Consider the following 14,403-nt stretch of genomic DNA (forward strand, 5'->3'; position numbering starts at 1 on the left):
TTGGACTTGGATTAACGCTTTTTTGGACTGGACATAATCATGTATTTCGTGAGCAGAACGAGCCCGTATAGGCTATATTTTGTGGCCGTGCTGCTGAATTGTTGCTGGGAAGCCGTGTCTGGACAGCTCTCGTATTCCGTCTCAGAGGAGGTAAACCCGGGGACTTCTGTTGGAAATATCGCAAAAGATTTGAATCTCAATGTGCAGGATTTAGAGTCTCGTATGTTTCAGGTTGTTAGCGGATCTAAGAGAAAATACTTCGACGTAAATCTGAAAACGGGAGTTCTTTATGTCGCTGAAAGAATAGACCGAGAAGAGCTTTGTTCAAAGGCTACAAAATGTACTGTCAGTGTAGAAGCCGTGATCAACGAACCATTGAAGCTGTATCGTTTAGAGATAACTATAACAGATATAAATGACAATGCCCCTGTTTTCTCTGAGCAATTGCAATCTCTTAACATTGCTGAAAGTACTTTACCAGGAGTAAAATTTGGACTAATAGAAGCATCAGATCTGGACGTTGGCAAGAACGGTGTTAATACATACAAGCTTAGTAATAATGATTATTTTTCTTTAGAGATTCACAAAGGGGGAGATAGTGTGTCCGCCGAGTTAGTACTGCGGAAAACATTAGACCGCGAACATGATTCAGTTATAAAACTCACACTGACTGCTGTAGATGGAGGGAATCCGTCGAGATCAGGAACCTCACAAATTATTATCAACGTTTTGGATATTAACGACAACCCTCCCATTTTCAGTAAATCTTTGTACAAAATTCAAATTCCGGAAAACTTGCCAACAGGGTCGAAAATTATCATTCTGAATGCAACAGACGCAGATGAAGGTTTAAACAGTGAAATAGAATACTCGTTGAGAAAAAAAGGGCAGGATCGTGTTTTAGATCTTTTTCAAATTGATAGTAATACCGGCGTAATTTCAGTAAAAGGTAAAATTGACTATGAAGAGAATCCTGCCTTTGAGATTCACGCACAGGCCAGTGACAAAGGCCAGCCTCCGATGTCTGCTCACTGTAAGGTGCTGGTAGAAGTGGTGGACCTAAATGACAACGCTCCTGAAATCACCGTGACGTCATTACTAAACACAGTCAAGGAGGACGCAGTCGTAGGTACTGCTATTGCACTTGTTTCAGTGCTAGACAAAGATGGTGGGAAGAACGGTGCAGTAAACGTTATAATTGTAAATGATGTGCCCTTTAAATTGGACACAAATTACAAAAACTATTATTCGTTAATGGTTAATGGTCCGCTTGACAGAGAGAGTCAGGCTCAATACAATGTAACAATTATGGCAACTGATGAAGGGACTCCACCACTCTCCAACACCAGCATAGTGACTGTTCATGTTTCCGATGTCAATGACAACCCTCCTCGCTTCTCAGAACAGCTGGTTAATGTCTATGTAAAAGAAAATAGTCCAGTAGGAGCAATTATTAAAACTTTGGCGGCACTTGATGCAGATATTAATCAAAATGGTCAGGTGAGCTATTCTTTTTCACAAAGCAATTCATTGCCGTTATCAACAATGATAAATGTAAACTCAGAGACAGGCGACATAGTCAGTCTGCAATCCTTTAACTATGAGGAGTTAAAAACGTTTCAGTTTAAAGTTCAGGCCACAGACTCTGGTGTTCCTCCACTCAGCAGCAATGTGACTGTGAACGTTTTAGTCCTAGATGAGAATGATAACAGTCCCGCGATTCTCGCGCCCTATTCTGAGCATGGCTCCGTTAACAGTGAGAACATCCCCTATTCCGCTGAAGCGGGATACTTTGTGGCAAAGATCAGGGCAGTAGACGCAGACTCTGGATACAATGCGCTGCTTTCTTATCACCTCTCTGAGCCCAAAGGAAACAACCTCTTCCGGATCGGAACCAGCACCGGAGAAATCAGGACTAAGAGGAGGATGAGTGACAATGACCTGAAAACTCACCCCTTGGTGGTGTATGTTTCTGATAACGGAGAACCCTCCCTGTCAGCTACTGTGTCTATTGATGTGGTGGTGGTTGAAAGCACAGCTGACATCCAGACTCAGTTCAGACATGTGCCCATAAAGGAGGAGAGCTTCTCTGCTTTAAACCTGTATCTGCTGATCGCCATAGTGTCGGTGTCAGTGATCTTTCTGCTGAGCCTCATCAGTTTAATAGCTGTCAAATGCCACAGGACAGACGGCAGTTTCAGCAGGTACAGCGCCCCAATGATCACCACCCACCCTGACGGGAGCTGGTCTTACTCTAAATCTACGCAGCAGTATGACGTGTGTTTCAGCTCAGACACAATGAAGAGTGACGTAGTGGTCTTCCCCACCCCGTATCCGCCTGTAGATGCGGAGCTTATCAGTATCAATGAAGGAGACACTTTTACGCGGACTCAGACTTTACCTAACAAAGAAAAGGTAAGAGCATGATGGCATTTGGTACTTGGGCACGTTAATATACGCAACTAACGTTGGGAATTTGGTGGGAAACTGTGGTGTTGAAAAATGTTTTTGGTCATACCCAAGTAAACCTGTTGTGAATGTGTTGAGGAATTTCTGATTTCTGAAGTACTATAACATGCTGCAGAATTGTTTTTGAAATGACGTGTCGCTTTCCATGTGTTGAACAAACGTTTAGTTGTTTCTAAATCACAGGAAACAAAGAAACATTCGCTTGTGTGACTGCGAAGAATTTGCAATCCTGCATCTAAAAATACAATTTTTAACTGATTCATAGCCTCCATTAGTAATAATTATTTTAGGATATGTAATAATGCATGATTACGATGGCTCAGTGCCCTCAGTTTGATTAGGTTTTCATCCCTAAATATTATTATTTGTGTCTGTGTAATGTCTTACCAGTATGGAAGATGTTTGGTTATATAGTAAACAACTTTTATGTTCAGTACCATTTTCTCTTACTATATACAACAGCTGACTCGTCAGTTTTTAGTTTCTGATATACACATTTTTTTTATTCTGAAGGATCCGAACGATAGCATACGCAATGATGCTGACTCTTCCTTGAGCTAAGGAATTTGCTTCGCTGAACGTTCAAGCGGTAAAGAGTTTAATAGTGTAGATAATATTGCAATGTGTTGATGCTCACTGTAATTCCTGCAACTGTCCACACGAGGACATTGTAGACCACCACATTTGAACATATTATTTGATGACTCGGGGCTCCTCCCAGAATCAGAGGATGATGATGTTTCTCAGGCGATTGGAACAAAGAAACTCAGAGGGCGAAAGAGAACGGTGGGACGAGCGCTTTTTTTTCATTGTAGCGTAAATATGCCTACAACCTCAGGCCTTGTATTTCGTTATTCTGTTTAATGTGTTTACTTCAGAGACTTTAGTGTTCGATACCGTCTTTGTGCCTTTTTTCTCGGTGTCTGGAATCATGCATTTGACGAGCAGGACGAGCTCTGTGTGGATATATGTATTGGTCGTGCTGCTGGATTGTAACTGGGAAGCGGTGGCTGGGCAGCTCTCTTACTCCGTCTCAGAGGAGGTAAACCCGGGGACTGTTGTCGGAAATGTCGCTAAAGATCTCAACCTCAACGTGCAGGATTTGGAGTCCCGCATGTTTCAAATCGTTGCTGGATCAAAGAGGAAATATTTCGAGGTAAACCTAAAGACTGGTGCGCTGTACGTGAATGAGAGAATAGATCGAGAGGAACTCTGCGGTGATGAACCTAAATGCTCACTCAGTGTAGAAGCAGTAATTAACAACCCGTTAAAACTGTACCGGATTGAAATAATAATCTTAGATGTAAATGATAATTCCCCGTCATTTCAAAGCACGTCACAAGAAATCGACATTACAGAGATCACAGCAGCAGGGGCAAAATTCCCCTTGCATTCAGCTGATGATGCAGACGTCGGTAAAAATACTGTAAATGCATACAGGCTTAGCGAGAATGAACACTTCTCTCTCGTTACACTTAAAGGCGAGAGCGTAACTCCTGAATTACAGCTAAAGAAGGTTTTAGATAGAGAAAAACAGTCTGTGGTTAGACTCACGCTCACTGCCATTGATGGTGGCACGCCTGCTAAATCAGGCACTATGATAATTATAGTGAACGTTTTGGACATTAATGATAATCCTCCTGTATTCAGCCAATCTCTGTACAAAGCCAGTGTGTATGAAAATGTTAAGATAAATACACCGTTAATAACATTAAATGCTACTGATTTAGATGCAGGAACAAATGGACAAGTGTTATATTCATTCAGTAAAGTAGGCAGAGGAAAACAAACGGATCTGTTTGCTATAGACGAAAAAACTGGGACTATAACAAATAAGAAGAATATAGACTTTGAGGAGAATAATGCTTTTGAGATTAGAGTGCAAGCCAGTGATGGGGGTGCTTCTCCTCTCACGTCAAACGCCAAACTATTAATTGAAGTTTTAGACGTCAATGACAATGCACCGGAAATTTCAGTCACATCCCTGTTAAACACCGTGAAAGAGGACGCGTCCATTGGCACAGCAATAGCGCTTGTTTCAGTATTTGATAAAGACGCAGGGAAAAATGGGATGGTTAACTGTAAAATATCCAATAATGTTCCCTTCAAATTAGAGTCAAATTATAAAAATTACTATTCGTTGGTAGTGGACGGTCCTCTTGATAGAGAAAGCGCATCTCAATACAATATCAGCATCAGTGCTACTGATGAGGGCAGCCCACCTCTCTCCAGCACGAGCGTTATTTATGTACATGTCTCAGATGTAAATGATAATAAACCTATATTTACAGAAAACATAATTAATGTCTATGTGAAAGAAAACAGTCCAGTAGGTGCAGTTATTAAAACAGTTTCAGCAATTGATGCAGACAATGATCAAAATGGTCAGGTGAGATATTCACTTTTACATAACGGTAACTTATTGCCGTTATCCACAATGATAAACATCAACTCAGAGACAGGAGATATAGTCAGCCTGCAGTCTTTTAACTATGAGGAGTTAAAAACGTTTCAGTTTAAAGTTCAGGCCACAGACTCTGGTGTTCCTCCACTCAGCAGCAACGTGACTGTGAACGTTTTAGTCCTGGACGAAAATGACAACAGTCCCACGATACTTTCTCCATATTCGGAGCATGGCTCCGTTAACAGTGAGAACATCCCCTATTCAGCTGAAGCGGGATACTTTGTGGCAAAGATCAGGGCTGTAGACGCAGACTCTGGATACAATGCGCTGCTTTCTTATCACCTCTCTGAGCCCAAAGGAAACAACCTCTTCCGGATCGGAACCAGCACCGGAGAAATCAGGACTAAAAGGAGAATGAGTGACAATGATCTGAAAACTCACCCCTTGGTGGTGTATGTTTCTGATAACGGAGAACCCTCCCTGTCAGCTACTGTGTCTATTGATGTGGTGGTGGTTGAAAGCACAGCTGACATCCAGACTCAGTTCAGACATGTGCCCATAAAGGAGGAGAGCTTCTCTGCTTTACACCTGTATCTGCTGATCGCCATAGTGTCGGTGTCAGTGATCTTTCTGCTGAGCCTCATCAGTTTAATAGCTGTCAAATGCCACAGGACAGACGGCAGTTTCAGCAGGTACAGCGCCCCAATGATCACCACCCACCCTGACGGGAGCTGGTCTTACTCTAAATCTACGCAGCAATATGACGTGTGTTTCAGCTCAGACACAATGAAGAGTGACGTAGTGGTTTTCCCCGCCCCGTATCCGCCTGTAGATGCGGAGCTGATCAGTATCAATGAAGGAGACCCTTTTATGCGGACTCAGACTCTACCAAATAAAGAAAAGGTAAGAGCAGCAGTTCATCTATTTAGAACATATTGAGTGTTGCTTAACGCTGACCTTGTTTGCTCTACATGCATTTATTCGGTTGTTAGTTTGTCCTTCCTCCTTATTTTTTATTTTTTATTAATAATTATGCATTTAATAATAATGATAATAATACATTTTATATATTCACGCCTTTCAGGACACTGTTTGTATGTTGGATGCATGAGAGGGCAGTTTTGCATCTCTCATAGTCATCAACGTGTACGGTCGTTTCTACTCAAATGTTGTAGTCGCTGTCCATGGTGCTGTAGTCGATAACTACTTTGACCCAACGAGCTGATTCGGTTTCTCTTTTTTATACACACAATAAATGTTCACATTATTACTTGTTGGCCTTAGATGATACTACATTTTTTTGTTTTTGTTTTCCTGATTAATATTACACATATAGTCGCGTAGTTGTAAAGAGTCACGTTCATCATTTCCTGAATAGTTTTCAGTGTTAGCGGTCTGTACTTCTTCATAGCTCATTAGGTAGTTGCAATGTAAGATAATTATTGTATGCTTATCCGGAGGTATAGGCTGATCGCTTTTTGAATGAATGATTTTTTTGTTTGAGTATAACAATAATAGACCATCTAGTTTACCAGTATTACCAGTATACATCAGCCAAAGGTGTAAACATATCAATCAAAATTGGTTGACTTGACACTTATTTCTCTTTTACATAAACGTTGTATTTTCGCAAAACATACGACCAGTATTTCAATATATTTCTGTCTCTTTGTTAGTTTTAAAGATCGCCATATTTGTGCTGACTGCTGAGCATTAAATATGGAAGGTGTGTGCAATATTATACTGTTTTTCCCTTGGCCTGTATTGTAATTAGTTTAAAGAAGAAACAAAGTAAATCAAAAACATTGAACATTGATACAATGTGTAATATTGTTCTGATTCTGATGTTGAATTAAATGCTGTTCTGTGAGTGTCCACGTGAGGACACTGTAGACCATCAGATTTTAACGTTATTTTTGGTTGCTCGGGGCTCCTCCCAGATTTAGAGGATGAGGATGTTTCTCAGGCAATTGAGACAAAGAGACGGAGAGGGTGGGAGACGACACTGGTGTAGTTTATACCCGTTTGGTGTTTTACCATATTAAGATTAAATTATTTATTTTTCTGACGTTAACAGACGCATCATTCTGTATGATTTATATCGATATCTGGAATAATGCATTTTCCGAGCAGGACGAGCTCTGTGTGGATATATTTCTTGGTCGTGCTGCTGGATTGTAACTGGGAAGCGGTGTCTGGGCAGCTCTCTTACTCCGTCTCAGAGGAGGTAAACCCGGGGACTGTTGTCGGAAATGTCGCTAAAGATCTCAACCTCAATGTCCAGGATTTGGAGTCCCGTATGTTTCAAATCGTTGCTGGATCGAAGAGGAAATATTTCGAGGTAAACCTAAAGACTGGTGCGCTGTACGTGAATGAGAGAATAGATCGAGAGGAACTCTGCGGCGATGAACCAAAATGTTCACTCAGTGTAGAAGCAGTAATTAATAACCCGTTAAAACTGTACCGGATTGAAATTATTATTTTAGACGTGAATGATAATTCCCCTTTATTTCTTAGCAGTTCACAAGTAATCAACATAACAGAGAACACAGCAGCAGGGGCAAAATTCCCTCTGCATCCCGCTCACGACGCAGACGTCGGTAAAAATACTGTAAATACCTACAAGCTTAGCCAAAATGAACACTTCTCTCTTGATACACATAAAGGAGAGAGTGCTACTGTGGAATTACAGCTTCAGAAAGTTTTAGACAGAGAAAAACAGTCTGTGATTAGACTCAAATTGACTGCCTTTGATGGAGGAACACCAGCTAAATCAGGCACTATGATTATTATAGTGAATGTTTTGGATATTAATGATAATTCTCCTGTGTTCAGACAAACTCTGTACAAAGCCAGTGTGTATGAAAATGCTAAGATAGGTACATCGATAATAACATTAAATGCTACTGATTTAGATGCAGGCCAAAATGGGCAAGTGTTATATTCATTCAGTGAGGTAGGACGAGGAAAACAAACTCATCTGTTTGCAATAGACGAAAAAACTGGAATTGTAACAAATAAAAATAACATCGACTTTGAAGAGAATAATGCTTTTGAGATTCGAGTGCAAGCTAGTGATAGGGCAGTTTTTCCGAGAACGTCACACGCCAAATTGTTAATTGAAGTTTTAGACGTCAATGACAATGCTCCCGAAATTTCAGTTACATCCCTGTTAAACACCGTGAAAGAGGACACGTCCATTGGCACAGCAATTGCCCTTGTTTCAGTATTTGATAAAGACTCAGGGAAAAATGGGATAGTGAACTGTAAAATTTCCAATAATGTTCCATTTAAATTAGAGCCAAATTATAAAAATTACTATTCATTGGTAGTGGACGGTCCTCTTGATAGAGAGAGTGCATTTCAATACAATATCAGCATCACTGCTACTGATGAGGGCAACCCGCCTCTCTCGAGCACGAGCGTCATCAATGCGCACGTCTCAGATGTAAATGATAATAAACCTATATTTACAGAAAACATAATCAATGTCTATGTGAAAGAAAACAGTCCAATAGGTGTGGTTATTAAAACAGTTTCAGCAATTGATTCAGACATAGAACAAAATGGCCAGGTGAGATATTCTTTCTTACATGACAGTAACTCCTTACCTTTATCCACAATGATAAACATCAACTCAGAGACAGGAGATATAGTCAGTCTGCAGTCGTTTAACTATGAAGAGTTAAACACGTTTCAGTTTAAAGTTCAGGCCACAGACTCTGGTGTTCCACCACTCAGCAGCAACGTGACTGTGAATGTGTTAGTCCTGGATGAGAATGACAACAGTCCCGCGATACTTTCACCATATTCTGAGCACGGTTCTGTTAACAGTGAAAACATCCCCTATTCTGCTGAAGCGGGATACTTTGTGGCAAAGATCAGGGCTGTAGACGCAGACTCTGGATACAATGCGCTGCTTGCTTATCACCTCTCTGAGCCCAAAGGAAACAACCTCTTCCGGATCGGAACCAGCACCGGAGAAATCAGGACTAAGAGGAGAATGAGTGACAATGACCTGAAAACTCACCCCTTGGTGGTGTATGTTTCTGATAACGGAGAACCCTCCTTGTCAGCTACTGTGTCTATTGATGTGGTGGTGGTTGAAAGCACAGCTGACATCCAGACTCAGTTCAGACATGTACCCATAAAGGAGGAGAGCTTCTCTGCTTTAAACCTGTATCTGCTGATCGCCATAGTGTCGGTGTCAGTGATCTTTCTGCTGAGCCTCATCAGTTTAATAGCTGTCAAATGCCACAGGACAGACGGCAGTTTCAGCAGGTACAGCGCCCCAATGATCACCACCCACCCTGACGGGAGCTGGTCTTACTCTAAATCTACGCAGCAGTATGACGTGTGTTTCAGCTCAGACACAATGAAGAGTGACGTAGTGGTTTTCCCCGCCCCGTATCCGCCTGTAGATGCGGAGCTGATCAGTATCAACGAAGGAGACCCTTTTATGCGGACTCAGACTCTACCAAATAAAGAAAAGGTAAGAGCAGCAGTTCATCTATTTAGAACATATTGAGTGTTGCTTAACGCTGACCTTGTTTGCTCTACATGCATTTATTCGGCTGTTAGTTTGTCCTTCCTCCTTATTTTTAGTTTATATTAATAATTATGTATTTGATAACAATGATAATAATACATTTTATATATTCACGCCTTTCAGGACCCTTTTTGTATGTTGGACGCATGAGAGGGCAGTTTTGCATCTCTCATAGTCATCAACTTGTACGGTCTTTTCTAATCAAATGCTGTAGTCGCTGTCCATGGTGCTGTAGTCGTTAACCACTTTGACCCAACGAGCTGATTCGGTTTCTCTTTTTTATACACGCAATAAATGTTTACATTGTTACTTGTTGGCCTTAGTTGATACTAAAAAAATTGTTTTTGTTTTCCTGATTAATATTACACATATAGTCGCGCAGTTGTAAAGAGTCACGTTCATCATTTCCTGAAAAGTTTTCAGTGTTAGCGGTCTGTACTTTTTCATAGCTCATTAGGTAGTTGCAATGTAAGATAATTATTGTATGCTTATCCGGAGGTATAGGCTGATCGCTTTTTGAACGAATGATTTTTTGTTTGAGGATACCAATAATAGACCATCTAATTTACCAGTATTACCAGTATACATCAGCCAAAGGTGTAAACATGTCAATCACAATTGGTTGACTTGACACTTATAAACATTGTATTTTCGCAAAACACACGACCAGTATTTCAATATATTTCTGTCTCTCTGTTAGTTTTAAACATCGCCATATTTGTGCTGACTGCTGAGCATTACATTTGGATGGTGTGTGCAATATTATACTGTTTTTCCCTTGGCCTGTATTGTAATTAGTCCACAAGTCCATAAGAGGGCACTGTAGACCATAACACAGATACTACTTTATTTAAATCCGGAGGCCCCTCCTATATTAAAAGCGTGATGAGGTCTTGTTGGGCTTTGACACAAAGAGACGCAGACGCACGGAGAGAAGACTGGGGCATTATCTATACCGTGGACACATTAGAAGAAAGCGGAACACCGTTTCTGTCAATAATCGACATCGTTTAGACTCGTGTCTATGTTGGTCTCGCATGGGGTTGGATTATGTCTTCAATTAACAGGACTTCCGTGGTGGCATACCTGTTATTTTTGCTGCTGGATTGTTGCTGGTATTCGGTGTCCGGGCAGCTGTCCTACTCCATATCAGAAGAGGTGAATACGGGGACTTCTGTAGGGAATATAGCCAAGGATCTAAACCTCAATGTCGACGATCTGGAGACTCGTATGTTTCAGATTGTCACCGGATCAAAGAGAAAATATTTCGAGGTAAATCTGAAGACCGGTGTACTCTTTGTCAATGAAAGAATAGACAGAGAGGAGCTCTGCGCGAAGGCAACCAAATGCACAGTGAGCGTAGAGGCGGTGGTTAATGCGCCATTGAAGCTTTATCGTTTAGAAATAAATATTCTAGATGTTAATGACAATTATCCGTCGTTCAGCACAAAATCGCAAAGCATTGAAATAGCCGAAAGCACATTACCCGGGACAACATTTCTTGTGCTGTCTGCCTATGATGCCGACGTAGGAAAAAATGGTATCAGTACCTACAAGCTAAATCAGAATGACCATTTTTCATTATCGGTGAACAAAGGCGAGCGTGTATCTGCTGAACTAGTCCTCCAGAAACCGTTAGACCGAGAAAAGCAGCCTGTAATTAAACTCACATTGACTGCTGTCGACGGCGGGACACCTCCGAAATCCGGAACATCACAGATTATAATCAATATTCTAGATGTTAATGATAACGTTCCAATATTTACCAAATCATTGTATAAAATAAGTGTTGCTGAAAATGTACCGCTTGGTACATCAGTAATAACGATAACAGCAACAGACGCAGATGAAGGGCCAAACGGGGATATTTCATATTCACTTGGCAGCAAAGATCAGGACAATGTTTTGGAAATATTTCAGATTGATGAGCACACAGGTTTAGTAACAGTTAAAGGAAATATTGACTTTGAAGCCCACCCAGCTTTTGAAATCCGCGTGCAAGCGAGTGACAAAGGCTATCCTCCAATGGCAGCACAGTGCAAAGTACTAATAGAGGTGGTGGATTTAAATGACAACACGCCTGAAATATCTGTGACATCATTAATCAACACAGTGAAAGAGGATGCAAGTATAGGTACTGCTGTTGCACTTGTGTCAGTCCTGGACAGGGATGGAGGAAAAAATGGAGTGGTTCATTGTGATATTAAAAATGAAAGCCCCTTTAAATTGGAAACTAATTATAAAAACTATTATTCTTTGGTAGTAGACGGGCAGCTAGACAGAGAGAGTGCTTCTCATTATAATGTCACGATCACAGCTACAGATGATGGAATCCCCGCTCTCACGAGCACCAGCGATCTTACAGTTTATATTTCCGATGTCAATGACAATCCGCCTCGTTTTTCAGACACAGTGGTCAATATTTATTTAAAAGAGAACGGTCCAGTTGGAGCTGTTTTAAAAAGATTGTCTGCAGTCGATGCAGACATCGATCAAAATGCCCAGGTGAGCTATTCAATTGTCGAAAGTAACAGTAACTCGTTGCCTTTGTCAACTATGGTAAATATAAACTCAGAGACAGGAGATATAGTCAGCCTGCAGTCTTTTAACTATGAGGAGTTAAAAACGTTTCAGTTTAAAGTTCAGGCCACAGACTCTGGTGTTCCTCCGCTCAGCAGCAACGTGACTGTGAACGTTTTAGTGCTGGATGAGAATGACAACAGTCCCGCGATACTCGCGCCCTATTCTGAGCACGGCTCAGTTAACAGTGAGAGCATCCCCTATTCTGCTGAAGCGGGATACTTTGTGGCAAAGATCAGGGCTGTAGACGCAGACTCTGGATACAATGCGCTGCTTGCTTATCACCTCTCTGAGCCCAAAGGAAACAACCTCTTCCGGATCGGAACCAGCACCGGAGAAATCAGGACTAAGAGGAGAATGAGTGACAATGACCTGAAAACTCACCCCTTGGTGGTGTATGTTTCTGATAACGGAGAACCCTCCCTGTCAGCTACTGTGTCTATTGATGTGGTGGTGGTTGAAAGCACAGCCGACATCCAGACTCAGTTCAGACATGTGCCCATAAAGGAGGAGAGCTTCTCTGCTTTAAACCTGTATCTGCTGATCGCCATAGTGTCGGTGTCAGTGATCTTTCTGCTGAGCCTCATCAGTTTAATAGCTGTCAAATGCCACAGGACAGACGGCAGTTTCAGCAGGTACAGCGCCCCAATGATCACCACCCACCCTGACGGGAGCTGGTCTTACTCTAAATCTACGCAGCAGTATGACGTGTGTTTCAGCTCTGACACACTGAAGAGTGACGTAGTGGTTTTCCCCGCCCCGTATCCGCCTGTAGATGCGGAGCTCATCAGCATTAACGGAGGGGACACTTTTACCCGGACTCAGACTTTACCCAATAAAGAAATGGTAAGAAAACTGCTGTATTAAGTACTACATACTGCATTGCTTATGCTTGTAAATGGAGGGTAATTGCAAGTTTTATTTATATTACTTTCAAAAGTTTGCTGACAAGAAAATTAAATTTGGATTACTTTTAGAACGAAAATATTAAATATATCAAGTCGAGGAGGATGCCATGCAGCCTGCTGGGCATTTTGAGGGTTATTGGATTTCATTCATTGTTTACTACCCATTAAGTATTTTAATCAGCGGGTCACTGTGCTTGGTGATATATTGAAGTATCTGAGCTATGTTGCTGGCAATAGGACACACAAGTTAAATAAATACTGTACCTGCACATTGTATGCAACGTTGAACACAACGGTGCATAAAATAGCTCACCTATCCTCTTCAGATATTTGCTGTTACTTTGTCCAGCAGTTAAAACAGAGTGGGTCTTTACGGAAAGAGAGAGTAGAGCTGTATTATGTACTCATATAATTATATTACTAAATATGTCGGGACGGCGTGCAAATAATTGCAGTTTTTACTATTGACACTTGATGCTGACAATACATCTGGCCCTTGTGCACTTTACGTTTAAAGACAAGTCATGTTTTGTCTTTACATATTTGTATATTTTTTATATGTTGCTGAGTTGGTGCTTGCGTGGTGTCTGTACTCTTTTATTTATAGTTTTAGCGGGTTTTGTTCTGTTGGAGACACTTTTACCCGGACTCAGACTTTACCCAATAAAGAAATGGTAAGACAACTGTTGTATAAAGTACTATACTGCATTGCTTATATGCTTGTAAATGGAGGGTAATTGCTGTCGTTGCATGTATATTACTTTCAAAAGTTTCAAAGAAGTTTCAAAAGAAAATTAAATTTGGATTACTTTTACAACCAAAATATGAATTATATCAAGTGGAGGAGGATGCCATCGTATATATTGCAGCCATGCTGCATGTTGAGGGTTATCGGATTTAATTCATTGTTTACTACCCATTAAGTATTTTAATCAGCGGGTCACTGTGCGTGGTGATACAGTATAATGAAGTATCTGAGCTATGTTGCTGGCAATAGGACATGCAAGTTAAATAAATAATGTACGTGCACATTGTATGCAACGTTGAAAACAAAGGTGCATAAAATAGCTCACCTATCCTCTTCAGATATTTGCTGTTACTTTGTCCAGCAGTTAAAACAGAGTGGGTCTTTACGGAAAGAGAAAGTAGAGCTGTATTATGTACTCATATAATTATATTACTAAATATGTCGGGACGGCGTGCAAATAATTGCAGTTTTTACTATTGACACTTGCAATGGCTTCATGACAATAAATCTGGCCCTTGTGCACTTTACGTTTAAAGACAAGTCATGTTTTGTCTTTACATATTTGTATATTTTTTTATATATGTTGCTGATGTTTGCGTGGTGTCTGTACTCTTTTGTTTATAGTTTTAGCGGGTTGTGTTCTGTTGTAAGAAAACGTGACTCATTGTAGTACCATTCAACCGTCTCCCCTAACTCTAAAGTAGTTTAAAGCATTTAAAACATTGAACAGTGATACAATGTGTAT

General features: G+C 40.8%; 4 protein-coding genes across 4 annotated transcripts in view; all 4 read left to right on the top strand.

Annotated features, from left to right (window-relative positions):
• The window catches only part of LOC307256491 (protocadherin alpha-C2-like), a gene marked incomplete at its 5' end in the record, with an annotated part of 199,325 nt that overhangs the window by 110,483 nt on the left and 74,439 nt on the right, over window positions 1-14,403 (top strand). The window lies entirely within an intron of this gene.
• Window positions 40-5,812, top strand: LOC307256574 (uncharacterized protein; the record flags this gene model as incomplete). Its single annotated transcript, XM_080035601.1, has 2 exons — window positions 40-2,415; window positions 3,350-5,812. The coding sequence occupies 2 exons, from the start codon at window positions 40-42 to the stop codon at window positions 5,810-5,812; spliced, it is 4,839 nt and encodes a 1,612-aa protein (XP_079891727.1).
• On the top strand, window positions 6,990-9,401 carry LOC307256575 (protocadherin alpha-8-like; the record flags this gene model as incomplete). Its single annotated transcript, XM_080035602.1, has 1 exon — window positions 6,990-9,401. One exon carries the CDS (start codon window positions 6,990-6,992, stop codon window positions 9,399-9,401), a length of 2,412 nt encoding a protein of 803 aa, XP_079891728.1.
• Window positions 9,569-12,869, top strand: LOC307256576 (protocadherin alpha-8-like; the record flags this gene model as incomplete). Its single annotated transcript, XM_080035603.1, has 2 exons — window positions 9,569-9,607; window positions 10,437-12,869. The coding sequence occupies 2 exons, from the start codon at window positions 9,569-9,571 to the stop codon at window positions 12,867-12,869; spliced, it is 2,472 nt and encodes an 823-aa protein (XP_079891729.1).

Source organism: Ammodytes marinus (assembly GCF_949987685.1).
Source record: "Ammodytes marinus genome assembly, chromosome: 10".
In the NCBI taxonomy this organism is placed as follows: Eukaryota; Metazoa; Chordata; class Actinopteri; order Uranoscopiformes; family Ammodytidae; genus Ammodytes; species Ammodytes marinus.